General features: G+C 43.7%; 1 protein-coding gene across 14 annotated transcripts in view; it reads right to left on the reverse strand.

The window, feature by feature from the left end:
* Positions 1 to 13,729, reverse strand: part of UBR4 (ubiquitin protein ligase E3 component n-recognin 4) — an 85,667-nt gene that overhangs the window by 6,963 nt on the left and 64,975 nt on the right. For all 14 annotated transcript variants that reach the window (XM_075606011.1, XM_075606016.1, XM_075606021.1 and 11 more), the window contains 14 exons: positions 12,778 to 12,975; positions 11,967 to 12,047; positions 11,215 to 11,302; positions 10,650 to 10,777; positions 9,273 to 9,380; positions 9,014 to 9,133; positions 7,641 to 7,831; positions 6,732 to 6,905; positions 5,712 to 5,811; positions 5,062 to 5,280; positions 4,318 to 4,431; positions 3,770 to 3,909; positions 3,258 to 3,383; positions 2,011 to 2,205 (listed from right to left, as the gene is read on the reverse strand). In XM_075606011.1, coding sequence (XP_075462126.1) covers positions 2,011 to 2,205; positions 3,258 to 3,383; positions 3,770 to 3,909; positions 4,318 to 4,431; positions 5,062 to 5,280; positions 5,712 to 5,811; positions 6,732 to 6,905; positions 7,641 to 7,831; positions 9,014 to 9,133; positions 9,273 to 9,380; positions 10,650 to 10,777; positions 11,215 to 11,302; positions 11,967 to 12,047; positions 12,778 to 12,975 — 1,982 coding nt within the window. The remainder of the gene's footprint in view (positions 1 to 2,010; positions 2,206 to 3,257; positions 3,384 to 3,769; positions 3,910 to 4,317; positions 4,432 to 5,061; positions 5,281 to 5,711; positions 5,812 to 6,731; positions 6,906 to 7,640; positions 7,832 to 9,013; positions 9,134 to 9,272; positions 9,381 to 10,649; positions 10,778 to 11,214; positions 11,303 to 11,966; positions 12,048 to 12,777; positions 12,976 to 13,729) is intronic.

The raw sequence follows: 13,729 nt of genomic DNA on the forward strand, positions 1-13,729 counted from the left end.
AATATTTCTGCACATTTTTTGCCAACTTTAAGGGTTCTATCAAGTTAGAACTAAATGTAAAAAGGACCCGATGTACCTATAGTAATCAATTCTAAATTAGTTCTGTAACCAGAAAAACACCCACATGATTTAATGAATATACACATTTCTGGAATGAATGCAACAAGTCATCTGCAGAGAGGGAGCTTAATTTCTCTTTCCCCAATTTTCAGCCCATATGTTTTTCTGAAGATCTTAATTTTAGCAAATTAAAGAGGAGACAGCTGGCATTCTTGCCTTGTACCTCTTAAAATGTTAAAAGGGTTCTGAAGAGGAGCAACCATTTCCCCCAATGTTTCATAAAGAAGCACAAGCATTGAGACATATTCACCATATTATGAGCCGATGGCCTTGAGAAAAGGCGATCCCATCGTATGAGATTGAACTCACTCTCTCGCTCTCTCAAAACAAAAGAAGATGAGGAGCCTCGCTTTATCCATTAAATATTGGATCGCAAAGATTAACTTGTGTATATTAATTACTGGGTTCCTCCCTGGTTATGAAAGTACTAGAACAGATGCAGAATGACATGTTCTGGGATTCTCCTAACATGCCCAAGGACAAGTCTCCGAAAATAATTATATAACTCTCGCCTGCACAGTCTTTCCTTCTGTTCCCAATTAACTTGTGGTTTGTTTACATTTTCCATAAGGGGTACAAGTAACAGGCCACCTGCAGATACAGGGTTGCCCACAAAACTTGGATGCCTGTGATATTGGTTATGACGATGCCATTTCATGCAACGTGTACTGCTCTGAAATTGAAGTCTGTAACATGCAAAGTATTAATGTCAGTCAGCAATTATTAAACCAATTATTTTTTTAATTTAGAACATGCTGTGACCGGGCACGTGTAGGAACAGGAGTTTGCTTCCGAATTTTCTTTCCAAACAAGATCCCCTTTCCCTTACTGAATTCTTTCCTCTCGACACTAAACTCCACACTACCAAGAGCATTAGGCTGCGCTTATAGTGCCAGTGACGGCGACAGCACGTCAAAAGAAATGCATTGCCGCCGTCGCGTGCGCTTATAGTAAGCGCGACGGCTTGGTCGCGATCGCTGGAAGTCATCTCAATTTGATTTTTTCCAGCGACCGCAGCCTGACATCACCGTCGCGTCGTCGGCACTATAAGCGCAGCCTAAGGTTTCTCCAATGCCCTTTTGCTCTAGGGCAGGAGTGGGCAACTCCAGTCCTCAAGCGCAACCAATAGATCAGGATATCCCTGCTTCAGCGCATGTGGCTCAGTCACCTGTGCTGAAGCAGGGATATTCTTAAAACCTGACCTGTTGGTGCCCTTGAGGACTGGAATTGGCCACTCCTGCCTAGGGAGTTAAATAATAAATTACAGTCCGATAATCAGAGTTATGACACTGACCAAGAAAGAAAAAATGTGCCGTAGGTTGCGATCGCTTTCCAAGGACGAAGCAGAGAGTTTCTCAGAGATGAAGATCTATAAGGATTTTAAAGCATTAACTGCACTTCCATGTTCACGTGAAGGACCTGTGGGGTCTCTGTGCAGTATTATTTCATTTAACAACTCGTTGGTCCATGAGAATACATCACAACCTGCCACAAATCTACACTTCAGGACCAGCTGCTAGAATGTCAAACTACAGTACAAGCGCAAAGATGGATAACCATACTTCCAAAGCGCATTTCCACTTATTCAAAGATTACCAAGTTGCGCCACAAAGTAGCTAAGAAAATGCCAACTGTGGGTGGGTGGTCCCGGCAATCCACAGCACTGCAAACATCATAGGTTTTCACTGTATGTACAAGCACTTCTCACGTATTCAACATCAGAGAGACCACAAACAGCAAGCAAGGTGCATGCGGAGACTAAGGTCCAACAACTATTACGTTCACAGTGTAATATAAGCCCTGGTTACGCATCTGTTTGCAATCTCACCATTATCCTAGCAACTATTCAGCCAGCATACATTTATAAAGAAATACATGTGGGATACTGACGTGTTGAGGACATAAAGCACGGTGTGAATGATGTACGGGATGAGGTGTATGTTGCTCTCTCTTCCTCCTCCTCCTGTGTCTGCGCTGAAGGATTGCTCCATGGCGAAGCGTAGGAACAGCAGCTTCAGGTCATGGATGTTGAGCTGGTAGGTGGGCTCCCGCTGGCCTGTACACTCCTGTAAGTAGGTGTTGTGCCTGGGAATAGCAAGGTGGGACCGTCATGCAGCAGATATGAAATACTGTACCCACAGGAACCCTACATACGGCTATAAAGAGCACATCCAAATACCCCATGAAGAGCCGCCACTGAATCAAGTGGCGTAAAAAGGTAGTGTGTTTCTGGAGAGCAAAATCCTTTTAAATATGGTGTCATTTGGACAGAGATTTCTACATTGGTTTATGTTGTATTTATGCCAAGAACAAAAACAGATATAATTTTCAAAATACAGCAGGGCCCCGCTTCTCGGCGATCCGCCGATACGGCGACACCGAGAAGGGGGCCGACATATTGGATCCTAATTCGCGCATGCGCAGAACGGGCGGTTTCGCCCGGCACGCATGTGCAGACCGTAGTTTGCGCGCACAGACCGTAGGTCACGCATGCGCAGAACGGGGGAAATGCCGGTTTGCGCACGCGCAGAACTGAAAATCGCCGGATCCGCTTTCCGCCCATTTTCACTATACGGCGGGCCCCTGGAACGGAACCCACCGCATACCCGGGACCCTCCTGTATATACCTTTGCAATCGAAGTATATGGCTGTAATGAAATCTGTAGTCGTAATGTTTAGCATCACCGACAGCGGAGAAGGAGAATGGAAATCTAAGAGCTCATCTGTGCATACAAAGTCTGGCCGGCTAGTACGACTATAATCTTTGTATTAATGCCTGGCGCAAATGAGACAATGAATTGGACATTTAAATCCCTAGAGCTTGAGGGCCGCATACAGATTACCATTAGCTGAAATTGAACCTCCTCTTGGCAAAGCAGAATTCAACACTCCTATACAGATACGATATACTTCAAACAGGCCAAGAACTCAAGGCAATGATGAGGATGTGTCAACTTGTTACTCACCTTATTTATAGGGAAAAACAAAATAAGGGCCGATCATGAGTTATATCTTTACGTGCTACACCATTCTATTTCTTTCGTGTTGGTCAGAAACTGGACCATGTGGCTGTAATAGCTGAAACCAGCCAGTTTGATGAAACTCTGGGTAAATAAAAAGAATGCGTAGTAACTTACCTAGCTAAGCACGTAGCAAACGCAGACTCCGGCACATAGGGTCCCCAGACAGGAAGCAGCCCGTTACATTTAGTGTTTGCATTCTGCAGTGCAGCACTCTCCCATTCTTCTCGGCCGCGGGCCAACCTGTGTAGAACAACCAATGTCCAGCTAAGTATGCAATAGCTATACATGAAACCTCAGCACAACTAACTCATCATGGCAATATCGTGGCAGACTAGTGCAATAAGGTACTACAGTAGTCATACTGTAGACCCTGTAACTATACATACAGATAAATGGATGGCATTTCTAACGGAATTATGAAGAAAGGGTAATGTATGACTCCTGCAATTAGAGAGATTACTGAGGAGGGCTCAAGGTTACTAAATGGAGCGGTTTGCACTTTATACGCGCCCGAAAAGGCTGCTACACTTCAGGGTGCAGACTCAGACCCTGGACATGAAGCAGAGTGGAATGCTGGAGGTCCCCAAGGTCCTGGGTTTGGAGCAGTAACTAGAAGAGACAGATACCTGACAGCTGCTAGGTGGCAGTCATAGTGCACGATGTTGAAGTGAGACACTGTGCTGTAGGCCTGTTTCCGCGGCTTGTTCTCAGACTCTTCCAGTGCTACTCGCTTGGTAAAGGTGTAAATACCAAGTACTTTGGTGGGCTGGAAAAAGCAATGGATTGGCCATTAGATGCATTTTGGATGGGACAGCTTGAATCACTAATACATTGTGACTCAGGAGTTCTGTGTAGAAAAACTAACTATGGGCAGACACTCAATGTGTGTTTGAAATTGTATTTAAAGGAGAAGTTAAAGGGAGAGATGAGGAAAGAGATAAGCACATTGTAAATAGTGCTTCATAAAACTGTGCACATTGAAGGGGGTAATATTAACCTTTAGAAAGCAGCCAGGTATGTTTATGGGACGACATTGATCTAGTTTTAAGGAACTTCAATCCATTATATTTAAAGACAAGCAAAGGGAGTGAAAGAACATCTCTCTCTATTGCTACAGAGGCAGCCACTCAGGGAGCCAGAGCAAGTCCCTGCACCCAATATGCCCAAGCTGTACCTGGAACTTGTAGCCTTCTCTGCAGATACAACAGGTGAGGCCAGGCTCCTCAATTAATTCCTCCATCTGCTTCAGGAGAGCCGTTTTAGTCACAACCTGGCCCTTCTCATTTGTCTGGGGAACAGAATAGATGAGATGCACCAGAGGGCAATCAGAAACACACGCGCAGAAGAACTACAAGTCAGTGAAGTTAAATACCCCCCTTTTTTTGGTAAATTCATTCAATGTGAGGAAAAAAGTAAGAACTCTTGAGATCTAATAGGAAATGACTGTCACGGTGGAGGGAAATATTGGATTGTTATACTGTAATCATTACTTTGCGATAAAAAGAATTAAATGTCAACGTAACAAAAGTATCACCTTCCTTAACTATGCAGCTAAACAAAATATCTCTATCAAGTCTCGGGGGAAGAATAAAATGATTAGAGCAGCATCCAGTCATAACACATTTTACCATCATTTGCTGCATTTTCTGAAGTCCAGTTTTTGTTTATTTTCATATGAACCGTTTATGTGAAACTTACATGACTGGGCATGTGAAAGATACCTGCTCTTTTAGACATGGACGACTTATTACATGTTATACAGTTATTCTGAAACCTTTGCTTCAGATTTAAATGCAAAACGAACCAAGATCGCTCTAAAAAGGTGCGAGTGTTCTCCGCAGCGCGATGTGGTTAAAGCAAGCGATGGTTACACCTATGATCAGGGCCAGTTTTGTGCACTTGCCAAGGCTGCACTTACAGTCATGCCCAGAGTTCCTAGGGCTTTCTGCCTCATTGCCATAGCCATGCGTTTCTTCTCAGCCCGGGTCTCTTTCCTTGCCGCGTCGATCTTCTTGTTGACTTCTGGATGTTCTCGCAGAGCCTCCAGCAGATTCTCTGCTAGGGTCCCAATGCCTTCATCGCTTGACACTTGTTCTAGCTTGTGCAAGTTGGTGATGGAGTCTGTACCAATCAGCGACTGCAACAACCAACATATTAATCGTGATGAACTTGCCAGTATTAGTAATACGTCCCTGGTATTCCATGTACAGAGTAAAAAAAATCATCTTAGACGCGTTCACAAAGCCATGCGCCGCCTCTCAGCTTCTGCTGCAAGGCACAGTGAACAGCAGTGTTCTCGTTATTGTTAAATAACTCAATTTCAGGAGTGGACAGCTTTTATTTTACCAATGTAATTAGTGATACAGGTGAATAAAATGAATGAATGTTTGCCAAACAGTAAATGTTTTCAGGTAAGACGACCGGTTTTAAACTTGTGATGTTCTGATCTCACGTTGGCAAAAACCTGCAGCCAACTGAAACCAGGATAATGTATTAGGAAGCCAGAATAGCTTGTATAAAAGAGCCACGTGCCTTAAAAAGGAGCAAGAGGCCCATGGAAACGCTCACCTGTGAGGGAGGGTGCTGTGTCGCCAGCCCACGGAGCAACCTCAGGATAAAAGGCAGGGCAGGACGCGATAAGAACTTCTTCCAAATGTCAGCGTCCAAGCTGCAGGGGAAAGGGTGCATGTAAACAGACTGCAAGTGATGTTCAAATAGCACCCCACCCTGTGGCACACACATGCAGCCCCTGCCAACACGTCTGCAGACTGTGCCCACAAAACCGCCTTCCCCTGCAGCGTGTACAGTAATTAAGCTTCACTTTAACCATCCAATTCTGCAGTGTTATTTGAATCATACGGAAACGTTAAAAACATATATTTTATAAGGGCAAGAGCCATAAACCGCTGCGCTTGATAGTAACCTAAAGTCAAAGAGTAACGCAAGTATGGAGAATGAGAAAGAAGGAGCATGTGCTGTTCAATTTAAATTGGATTAAACGTAGACAGCGTAGTCAGACTGGGATAACAATATATTTGTTTAAAATCGATAAGGGTGCCAGCAGTTAATCTTACAGGCACAACATGTATTGGTGTGACACTCATCCTAACTCCTTAAGCAACGGTTGTCTAGACAGAAATGATAATAATGAGGGTCACGGAGATCAATTCTTTGGCCAATGCATGTCAAGCTTGCAAGGCGTGGTCTGCAAGCGCGAAATGCGTTGGCCAAAGAATTAAACTAAATGACCCTCACTTATGAAAAGAAAAACAGATAAGTATTTAACTGTATGATTTGTCATATCGGAAATAGCACTGAGGGTTTGTCTTTTGTTCTTTACATGAGATCACAATCCCAATAACGCTCCTTTTAAAACAAATATATATGGTGTGGTGGGTTGGGGTTCTGAGCTAGCGGGGGTTGTGTCTATTTCTAGTCAAAGATTAGGAAACATTAAAAATGAAAAGCCGTTTTGGTGAAAGATGGAAACATACATGCAACAGAGCAGTTAGCTATAGAAGAGAAGGCGAGTTAAAGGGGATTTGGAAACAGTTCAGGTGGAGACACACTGGTGACAATAAGCCTTACTTCTGGGCACTGGGTATGTGCTTCTTCATGTAGTCCAGTGCATTCTGGGTAATCCCTTTCTGTAGGATGAGATCCTTCAGCTGGTGTCCATTGCTGTTGTTTTTAATGCCAGCAGTAATTTTGCAGAAGCAATCCAGGAAGACTTTGTCATCGGCATTGTGTTCGTCATCGTACCTGAGGAAGGCAAATGACTAAATCTTGGACTGAATGCACAGGACAGATCCCAAACCTATAACACACTGACCTACTGGGACATATTTGTACGGCAGGAGTCTGATACTACTAACATGATTAGCAGGAATTTGGGATGATCACATAGCAGCTCTTACGGTCACTGGGGCCACACAAGAAAAAGCTTATAATACAATCACAACTGTCATCAAATAGCCCATCACGATTAAAGGTATTATAAAAACTTTTCATGCACAGGATGAGAAAACCTGTAGGATTCAAAATACTGTAGAGATTGTTCCAAGAAAACATCTACTTTAGATTTACCCACTTCAAGAAGAGGCTTTAGCCAGTGTATCCATACACCTATAACACATTATACAGTGGTACAATACAAGCAGAGATGTACGCTGAACATTTCAGCGCTCATGTCCGACTTTCATTTTGATGTCTCAGCCACAGGGACATCAGGTGACTTGCTGAAGGTCACAAACAGATGACATTAGGGTCCAAACCAAAACCACCCGCTGCACAGCCTCTTCTTGCTAGTACATCCTCATACAGCAGAGTTACAAATAGTGACTGCAATGCCAGCGTTAACCCTTTCACTGCTAGAGGGGCTTGGAATACATGCCAGGCACCTCTGGCAGCGAAAAAGTTAAAAGCTTCACAAGAGAAACTGCCTCACACTTTTAATAAAATATCGAATAATTAATGGGACTTGCGGTCAGGGCTTACTTCTCAAAGGTGCAGTACGGTTTAAAGCGGTCCACGAGGATTTGCATTTTCTCCATCTCCCCAAAGGACAGGTAAGGGATGATGCGCAGTAAGCCCTGTAGGACGCTTGGGTTGGATCGCACGAAGGTGCTGTTTATCTGATCCAGCAGCATCACTAACTGATCCTTGTCCCCTGTCAGCAGCAGGTTGCCCTGGTGGAGTAAAACAAGCAAATGTAGAAACTGATCCTGAGAGAGGTTTACAAGCTCTGCCGATGTATTAAGTCACATCAGAGAGTAACACTGGAGAGTAGTATTAAGTCACATCAGAGAGTAACACTGGAGAGTAGTATTCAGGCACATCAGAGAGTAACACTGCAGAGAAGTATTCAGGCACAATGCATCTTACAAATGTCATAGCCCCATCCCTGGCAGAGGGACCTGCAATGCATTTCAATGCCATGCAGGCCTGTAACCGCAAAGGGGACAATTTGCTCTTTGCAATAAATGGGAGAACGACTCAATTTCAGCCAATTACTCCTCACCGATAACATGGAAAACTGTCACAGGCGCAAACTAATTTGCAAGAAATCTGGATTACCATAAATATTATAGGGACCTGTGTGAAGATTCACACACACCATCTTCAGCCCTTGCCGATCCACTGTTGAAGGCCTCCCCAATGATCTTCCAGGTATTGCGGCCTCAAGCCTCTTCTCCACGTTGATCAAATACATTGTCTGATTTCATCCTCCCCTTTTACCAGTGGTCATTGTATTTTAATCTCCCTTGGAATCTAGTTGAGTACCATCTTTGTCCAACAATGGTAATTTCTTCTTCCAATATGTCCGGCACACTGCAATTTTAATGTCTTTACCCTTGTGACGTCAAAGACTTTTGTTTGAGTTTTAACACATTCATTCTTTTTCTGGTCTCTTCAGGTAATACTCGGCATACATCACTCGATGCTTCTTCGCGTTGCCCGAAGCTTCTGAATTATCGTCGCATTTAGGGCCCAAGTTTCATATCCATACGCGAGCACAGGAAGAAAACACTGGTCGAAAACTTCTTTCTTTGGAACAGTGGAAAGTTCCCTTGAAATATTGTCTTGTTTCTTCCAAATGCCTCCATCCGCTCTTCATTCTCCCATTGATTTCATGCTAAAAGTTCCCATCCATTGTTACTTGCCAGCCAAAAGTAGACAGTCTTCAACTTCGTTATATTCCATTTATTCAGTTCTTTGAGCCATTTGTTGAACATCATGATCAGTGATGTTCAACAAATATAGATATATCTATCTATCTATCATATGCAGTACGGGTATATATCATATGCAAAAGCTGAAATTAACCATTATATACATGACGAAGATGACTGACGACATGATACACTCACCTTGTCCTCGCTGAATGGCTCAGCATTAGACTCATCCAATATAATCTCCATGATACTCAGCACCTGCTCTGCCACTGCAGCTCCTCCGCTGTCTTTGCTTTCCTGTTCAGCCAGTAAGGCCTGAAGAGGATTAAAAGGGGTCCGTTACCATTACTTATGAACCTACTTGCAGGCAATGGCTTGAAACAGAACCATATAACCCAAACCCAGATACTGTACACACACACCACAAGCCACCTCCATTCAGGACACTGCTTACCAAGTTCAAGGTGCCTAGCATAACATTCAAAGTGTTCATTTCGGGTTTGACCAGCTGTTGTCGGTTCACCTTCACCTTTACACAGTAACTAAATAGTTTAAGCAGGACCTGAAAAGAAAAAAAAACAAGACGACAAGTGCTACAATAAACCACGGAAGAGAGACTTGATTTTTTAGTTATTAACCCAGCACTTCCAGTATACAGTACAATGTTTATTAAACATGTCTGATTCCACAAAAACTAAGCACTGTGTCAACATTTTTACAATCTAATTTATCACGTGAAGCACGCAAAATATAAATGGCAAAGATGTTCTGAATTGTGCTCAGGGTTAAAACCTGGGAGTTCCACGTAACTTCAGGCACTAGAACCTTTCTGTGTGGGCTCATATACCACTTGTTTGGAAAAGGGATCCCTCTGCAGGTTCAGATAACAATTGCCAAAGCAACATGAAAATAATATACAGTTGTTAAATGTGAACTTTTAAGACAACACACGTCCTTTACTCATTGGGGTAAGAAGCCTTTGTGGCCTGGAAAGCATATTCAACAGTAGAGATGGGCTAATTTTTTGGCGGATTTGGATCCACAGCGGATCCGCCGGTTCCTTTGGGTCGCAGATTTCAGCGGATCAACCTCATAAAAGGGCGATTCGTGTTTTGCGGATTTTTTTTAATTATTATTACCAATACCCCGCGGATTCTGCAACCCGTGGACGGATTTGTAGAAGCCAATGGTGGCTTCAGTGATCCGTTAGTGGGTTCTTAAGAATCCGCGAATTGGATTCTACAAATCCGCCCACTGGTTGTATCCAATGGCGGTTTTCGCTGAATCCACACGGATTAAAACCAACCAAAATCAGTTTACGGATTTTACACCGCGAAACGGATTTTGGGTTGAAAATGCGAGAATATCCGGGAAACGGATTTGGGTGGATTCACCCTTCTCTATGCAACAGTATGTCTCCATTCAATAAAATAAGACTATTCTCTATTACAGGGGAGCTCAACTCCAGTACTCAAGCCCGCCCCCTCTCCCCACTCAACAGGTCTGGTTTTCAGGATATCCCTGCTTCAACACAGGTGGCTCAACCAGAGGCTCTGTCTTTGACTGAGCCTCTGATTGAGCCACTTGTGCTGAAGCAGGGAAATCCTGTAAACTTGACCTTTTGGGGGGGGGGGAGGAGCTTGACGACTGGATTTGAGCTCCCCTGATAGGTCCTATAAAATAAAACTGTATATAGAATTATCAATGTTCCATTTTATTTCATAGCCCTCACTTATACACCAGCTGGAGAAGTTCATACTGCTTGATGATGATTAGCTATCCCTACTATTAGCAGCTAAAAGCCACAGGTGAGGTTATACGTCGGACTCACTGTCAGTAAGTGGCGGCCCTGTTTGAAGTCCTTGATTCCAGTCAAACGATTCAGCATACATTCCAGACCACCGCACTGCGCCATTACACCCGCCATCTTGTACACCTCTTCTTCATCTTCCTCTTCGTCTGCAGAGGAGATGAATAGATATATACATATAAAAACTATCAAATGAAAGGATGTTATCAGAACAACTCCAGAGAAGGAGCCTGACATGGCAGAGAGCGGAACACTACCAGGGCGGTGGACTAATGGGTTAATATAACCACAAGTTGTCTACAAGGTGCCTAACCAAAAGAAGTTGCTCTCCTTGCGCCAATATCATGAGTGGCCAACTTCAGTCCTTAAGGGCAACCAAGAGGTCAGGTGTAAGGATATCCCTGCTTCAGTACAGGTGGCTCAAAGTCTGAGCATCTGTGCTGAAGCAGGGATATCCTTAAACCTGACCTCTTGGCGGCCCTTGAGGACTGGAGTTGGCCGCTCCTACTCTATATGATGTAATTTACACAGTGTAAGCAGTTCAGCCTCATTTTGCCACTTTGGTGTCAGCCTGATGCAATGTTACCTGCAGTGGAGTCCACGGATTCAATGAATTCCTCTGTTGCGTCCCCCAACAGCCCCCGCATCCGGTAAATGATTCTCATGGGCTCTCCCTGCACGGCACACGGACAGATCATTTCAAAACAACTTCCGGAAGGCCTTTAATCTTTTCATACACGTAATTGTCTGGGTATATATTTCTAATAGAAGAGTGCTAACTACAGCATTTTCTCCCTGATAACATCTCAGGCATAATATACAACTTTACACAAGGCCGGAGAGAGGGGAGATGGGGTCCGAACCAGTCACAAATATGGGGCCCACCCCACTCCTCTGTTCACAAACGCAACAAAACGCCACCAATTTGACAATAAAATTACATTTTTGAGCAGTAGCCGATAAGCCACCCGCTGTCTCTCCCCCACCCGCTGTCTCTCCCCCACCCGCTGTCTCTCCCCCACCCGCTGTCTCTCCCCCACCCGCTCTATCTGTTGATCGGTGCTTATTCGCGCCAGGGATATTTGTTCAATAGATTAGAATAAATATGTTCTACAGCCTTTAGAATACATTTTGGGGGCCCTTTGGGCCTGGGCCTAATGGCCCCCTTCTATCTGTCTCGGGAATATACATTACGGAAATTTCCAACTACTACACACGCTAAATATAGAATCTCACAGCACTGATCCGTACAGGTCTCTAGAAAGGTAGCAGGTATGTCACGTAATGATACAGACGAGAGGAACACTTCATAAAAATAGAACAAAGTACAGTACATACCTCGTTGGTTGGACACCACACCTTTTTGTAAACTTCAGCCACTGGCAGGTCCAAACTAATGATCTTATTGTTCACCAGAAGCTGCAATTCATGAGAACATACAAAGCTCAATTCCACACAGCAGAGCCCAGTGCCATGTTATTAATTGGCCAGCAGGCAGTTTCAACTATCATTTAGATCATTGAGCCACCTGTGCTGAAGCAGGGATATCCTGAAAACCTGAACTGTTGCTGGCCCTTGAAGACGGGAGCTGAACGCCCCTGATTTAGATTAGGTAAATTGCATTAATAACAATCTATTTGTGTTCCTCTAATGTGCCAAACACGACTGTAGCACAACAAACTAAGGGAGACATTCACTAAACTGCTGGAATGCACTTGTGTAAGCTCCGAGTGCACAGCACAGCTCATTCAGCAGAGTCCATGATGCCCAAGTTGCAGTTCTGCTTACGGTCGGGAAGTGGTTAGGCGTTACTGTGGCTGCATAGTCGAAGTGGCAACATGCCAGACGCTTTTCAAATCTCGGATTTAATTGAAATGTTGCTAAACTCAGGAGAAGTAGGAAAAAAAACTTCCAGGCGCTATTGGGGAAGAAAGAAGGGTGAGAAGCCATATTGGTTCTGTCCTCCATGCAGTAAATTAGCAAAGGAGGGAGAAAGTAGGCAGTATGATACTTTTTACTGGACCAACAGATAAGGGAGTTGGGAGCACAATGTTCGTTTTCTGTCCTACATCTCTATTTGGGGGCATAAGGAAGAAAAATCCCCAAATCAGTCATGTTACAATCTCTAGTAAGAGAGCTGCCAACTGACCTCCATTCCGCTGTCATCTTCTAGCAGAGCCACAAGGTCACAATCTTGGCAGATCTTATTCTTTATGTCCCTCATCAATGGCCCTATGCCTGGCTCGTTGCTGCTGTACGGGTTTCCTGGCATCCGCCCCTGTAGGAAGTCCTCTTGCTGCGGATCCTTCTCAAGGGTCACAAAGAATTCCGTCACTTCATTCTCTTCCTGGAAGAGAAAGGTGACCAGGAGAAAGATCAAATCCAGCAAATGCCTTTACAGTGTCAATTTGAGATTTGTAGTGTATACAACAAAAAGCCTCTATGCAACACCCAAAGGACAAAGTATATAATTAAAAACTTATCTGTTTGAGTAAATGACCCATACTTATGAGAAGATAAACAGATAAGTATTTAATTATATACTTTGTCCTTTGGATGTTCCATTTGGGCTTTTTGTTGTACACAGTACATTTTGTCACACCCAATGGCACGCCTTTTGACATCTAAATATATATCTATATATAGATATATAAAATAGCACATTCACATGTCTTAGACAGGTCTGCAACCCTGCTTTTCACCATTATCACCAAGCATAGTTCTTCCACTGCAGCAAGGGATTCTGGGAAATTACATGCAAATGAGCACACGTGTCACCTTTTGCCTGAAATCCATTTTACATGGAACCTTTATAAGCAAATGCTCTGCTGTTCACACAGCTTTTAAGCATTGCATGGGATGCAAAGCCTGTCAAACAACTCACAGACAGCTTTTTCGGTCTCATCAGTGTGAGGTTGGTTGTACTGGCTTTGGAATTTGTAAGGCAGGATAGGTTTACCATACACATTTTAAGTTATGGTGGGTGAAAAAGGCGACAAAGAACCTGCACCGTTAGCATATAGCCAATAAAGAATATCACTTGTGAGCACATTCACATCTTACACATGTCTGCAACCCTGCCTTTCATCATTATCACCTAG

The sequence above is a fragment of the Ascaphus truei genome, chromosome 6, assembly GCF_040206685.1.
Source record: "Ascaphus truei isolate aAscTru1 chromosome 6, aAscTru1.hap1, whole genome shotgun sequence".
Lineage (NCBI taxonomy): Eukaryota > Metazoa > Chordata > Amphibia > Anura > Ascaphidae > Ascaphus > Ascaphus truei.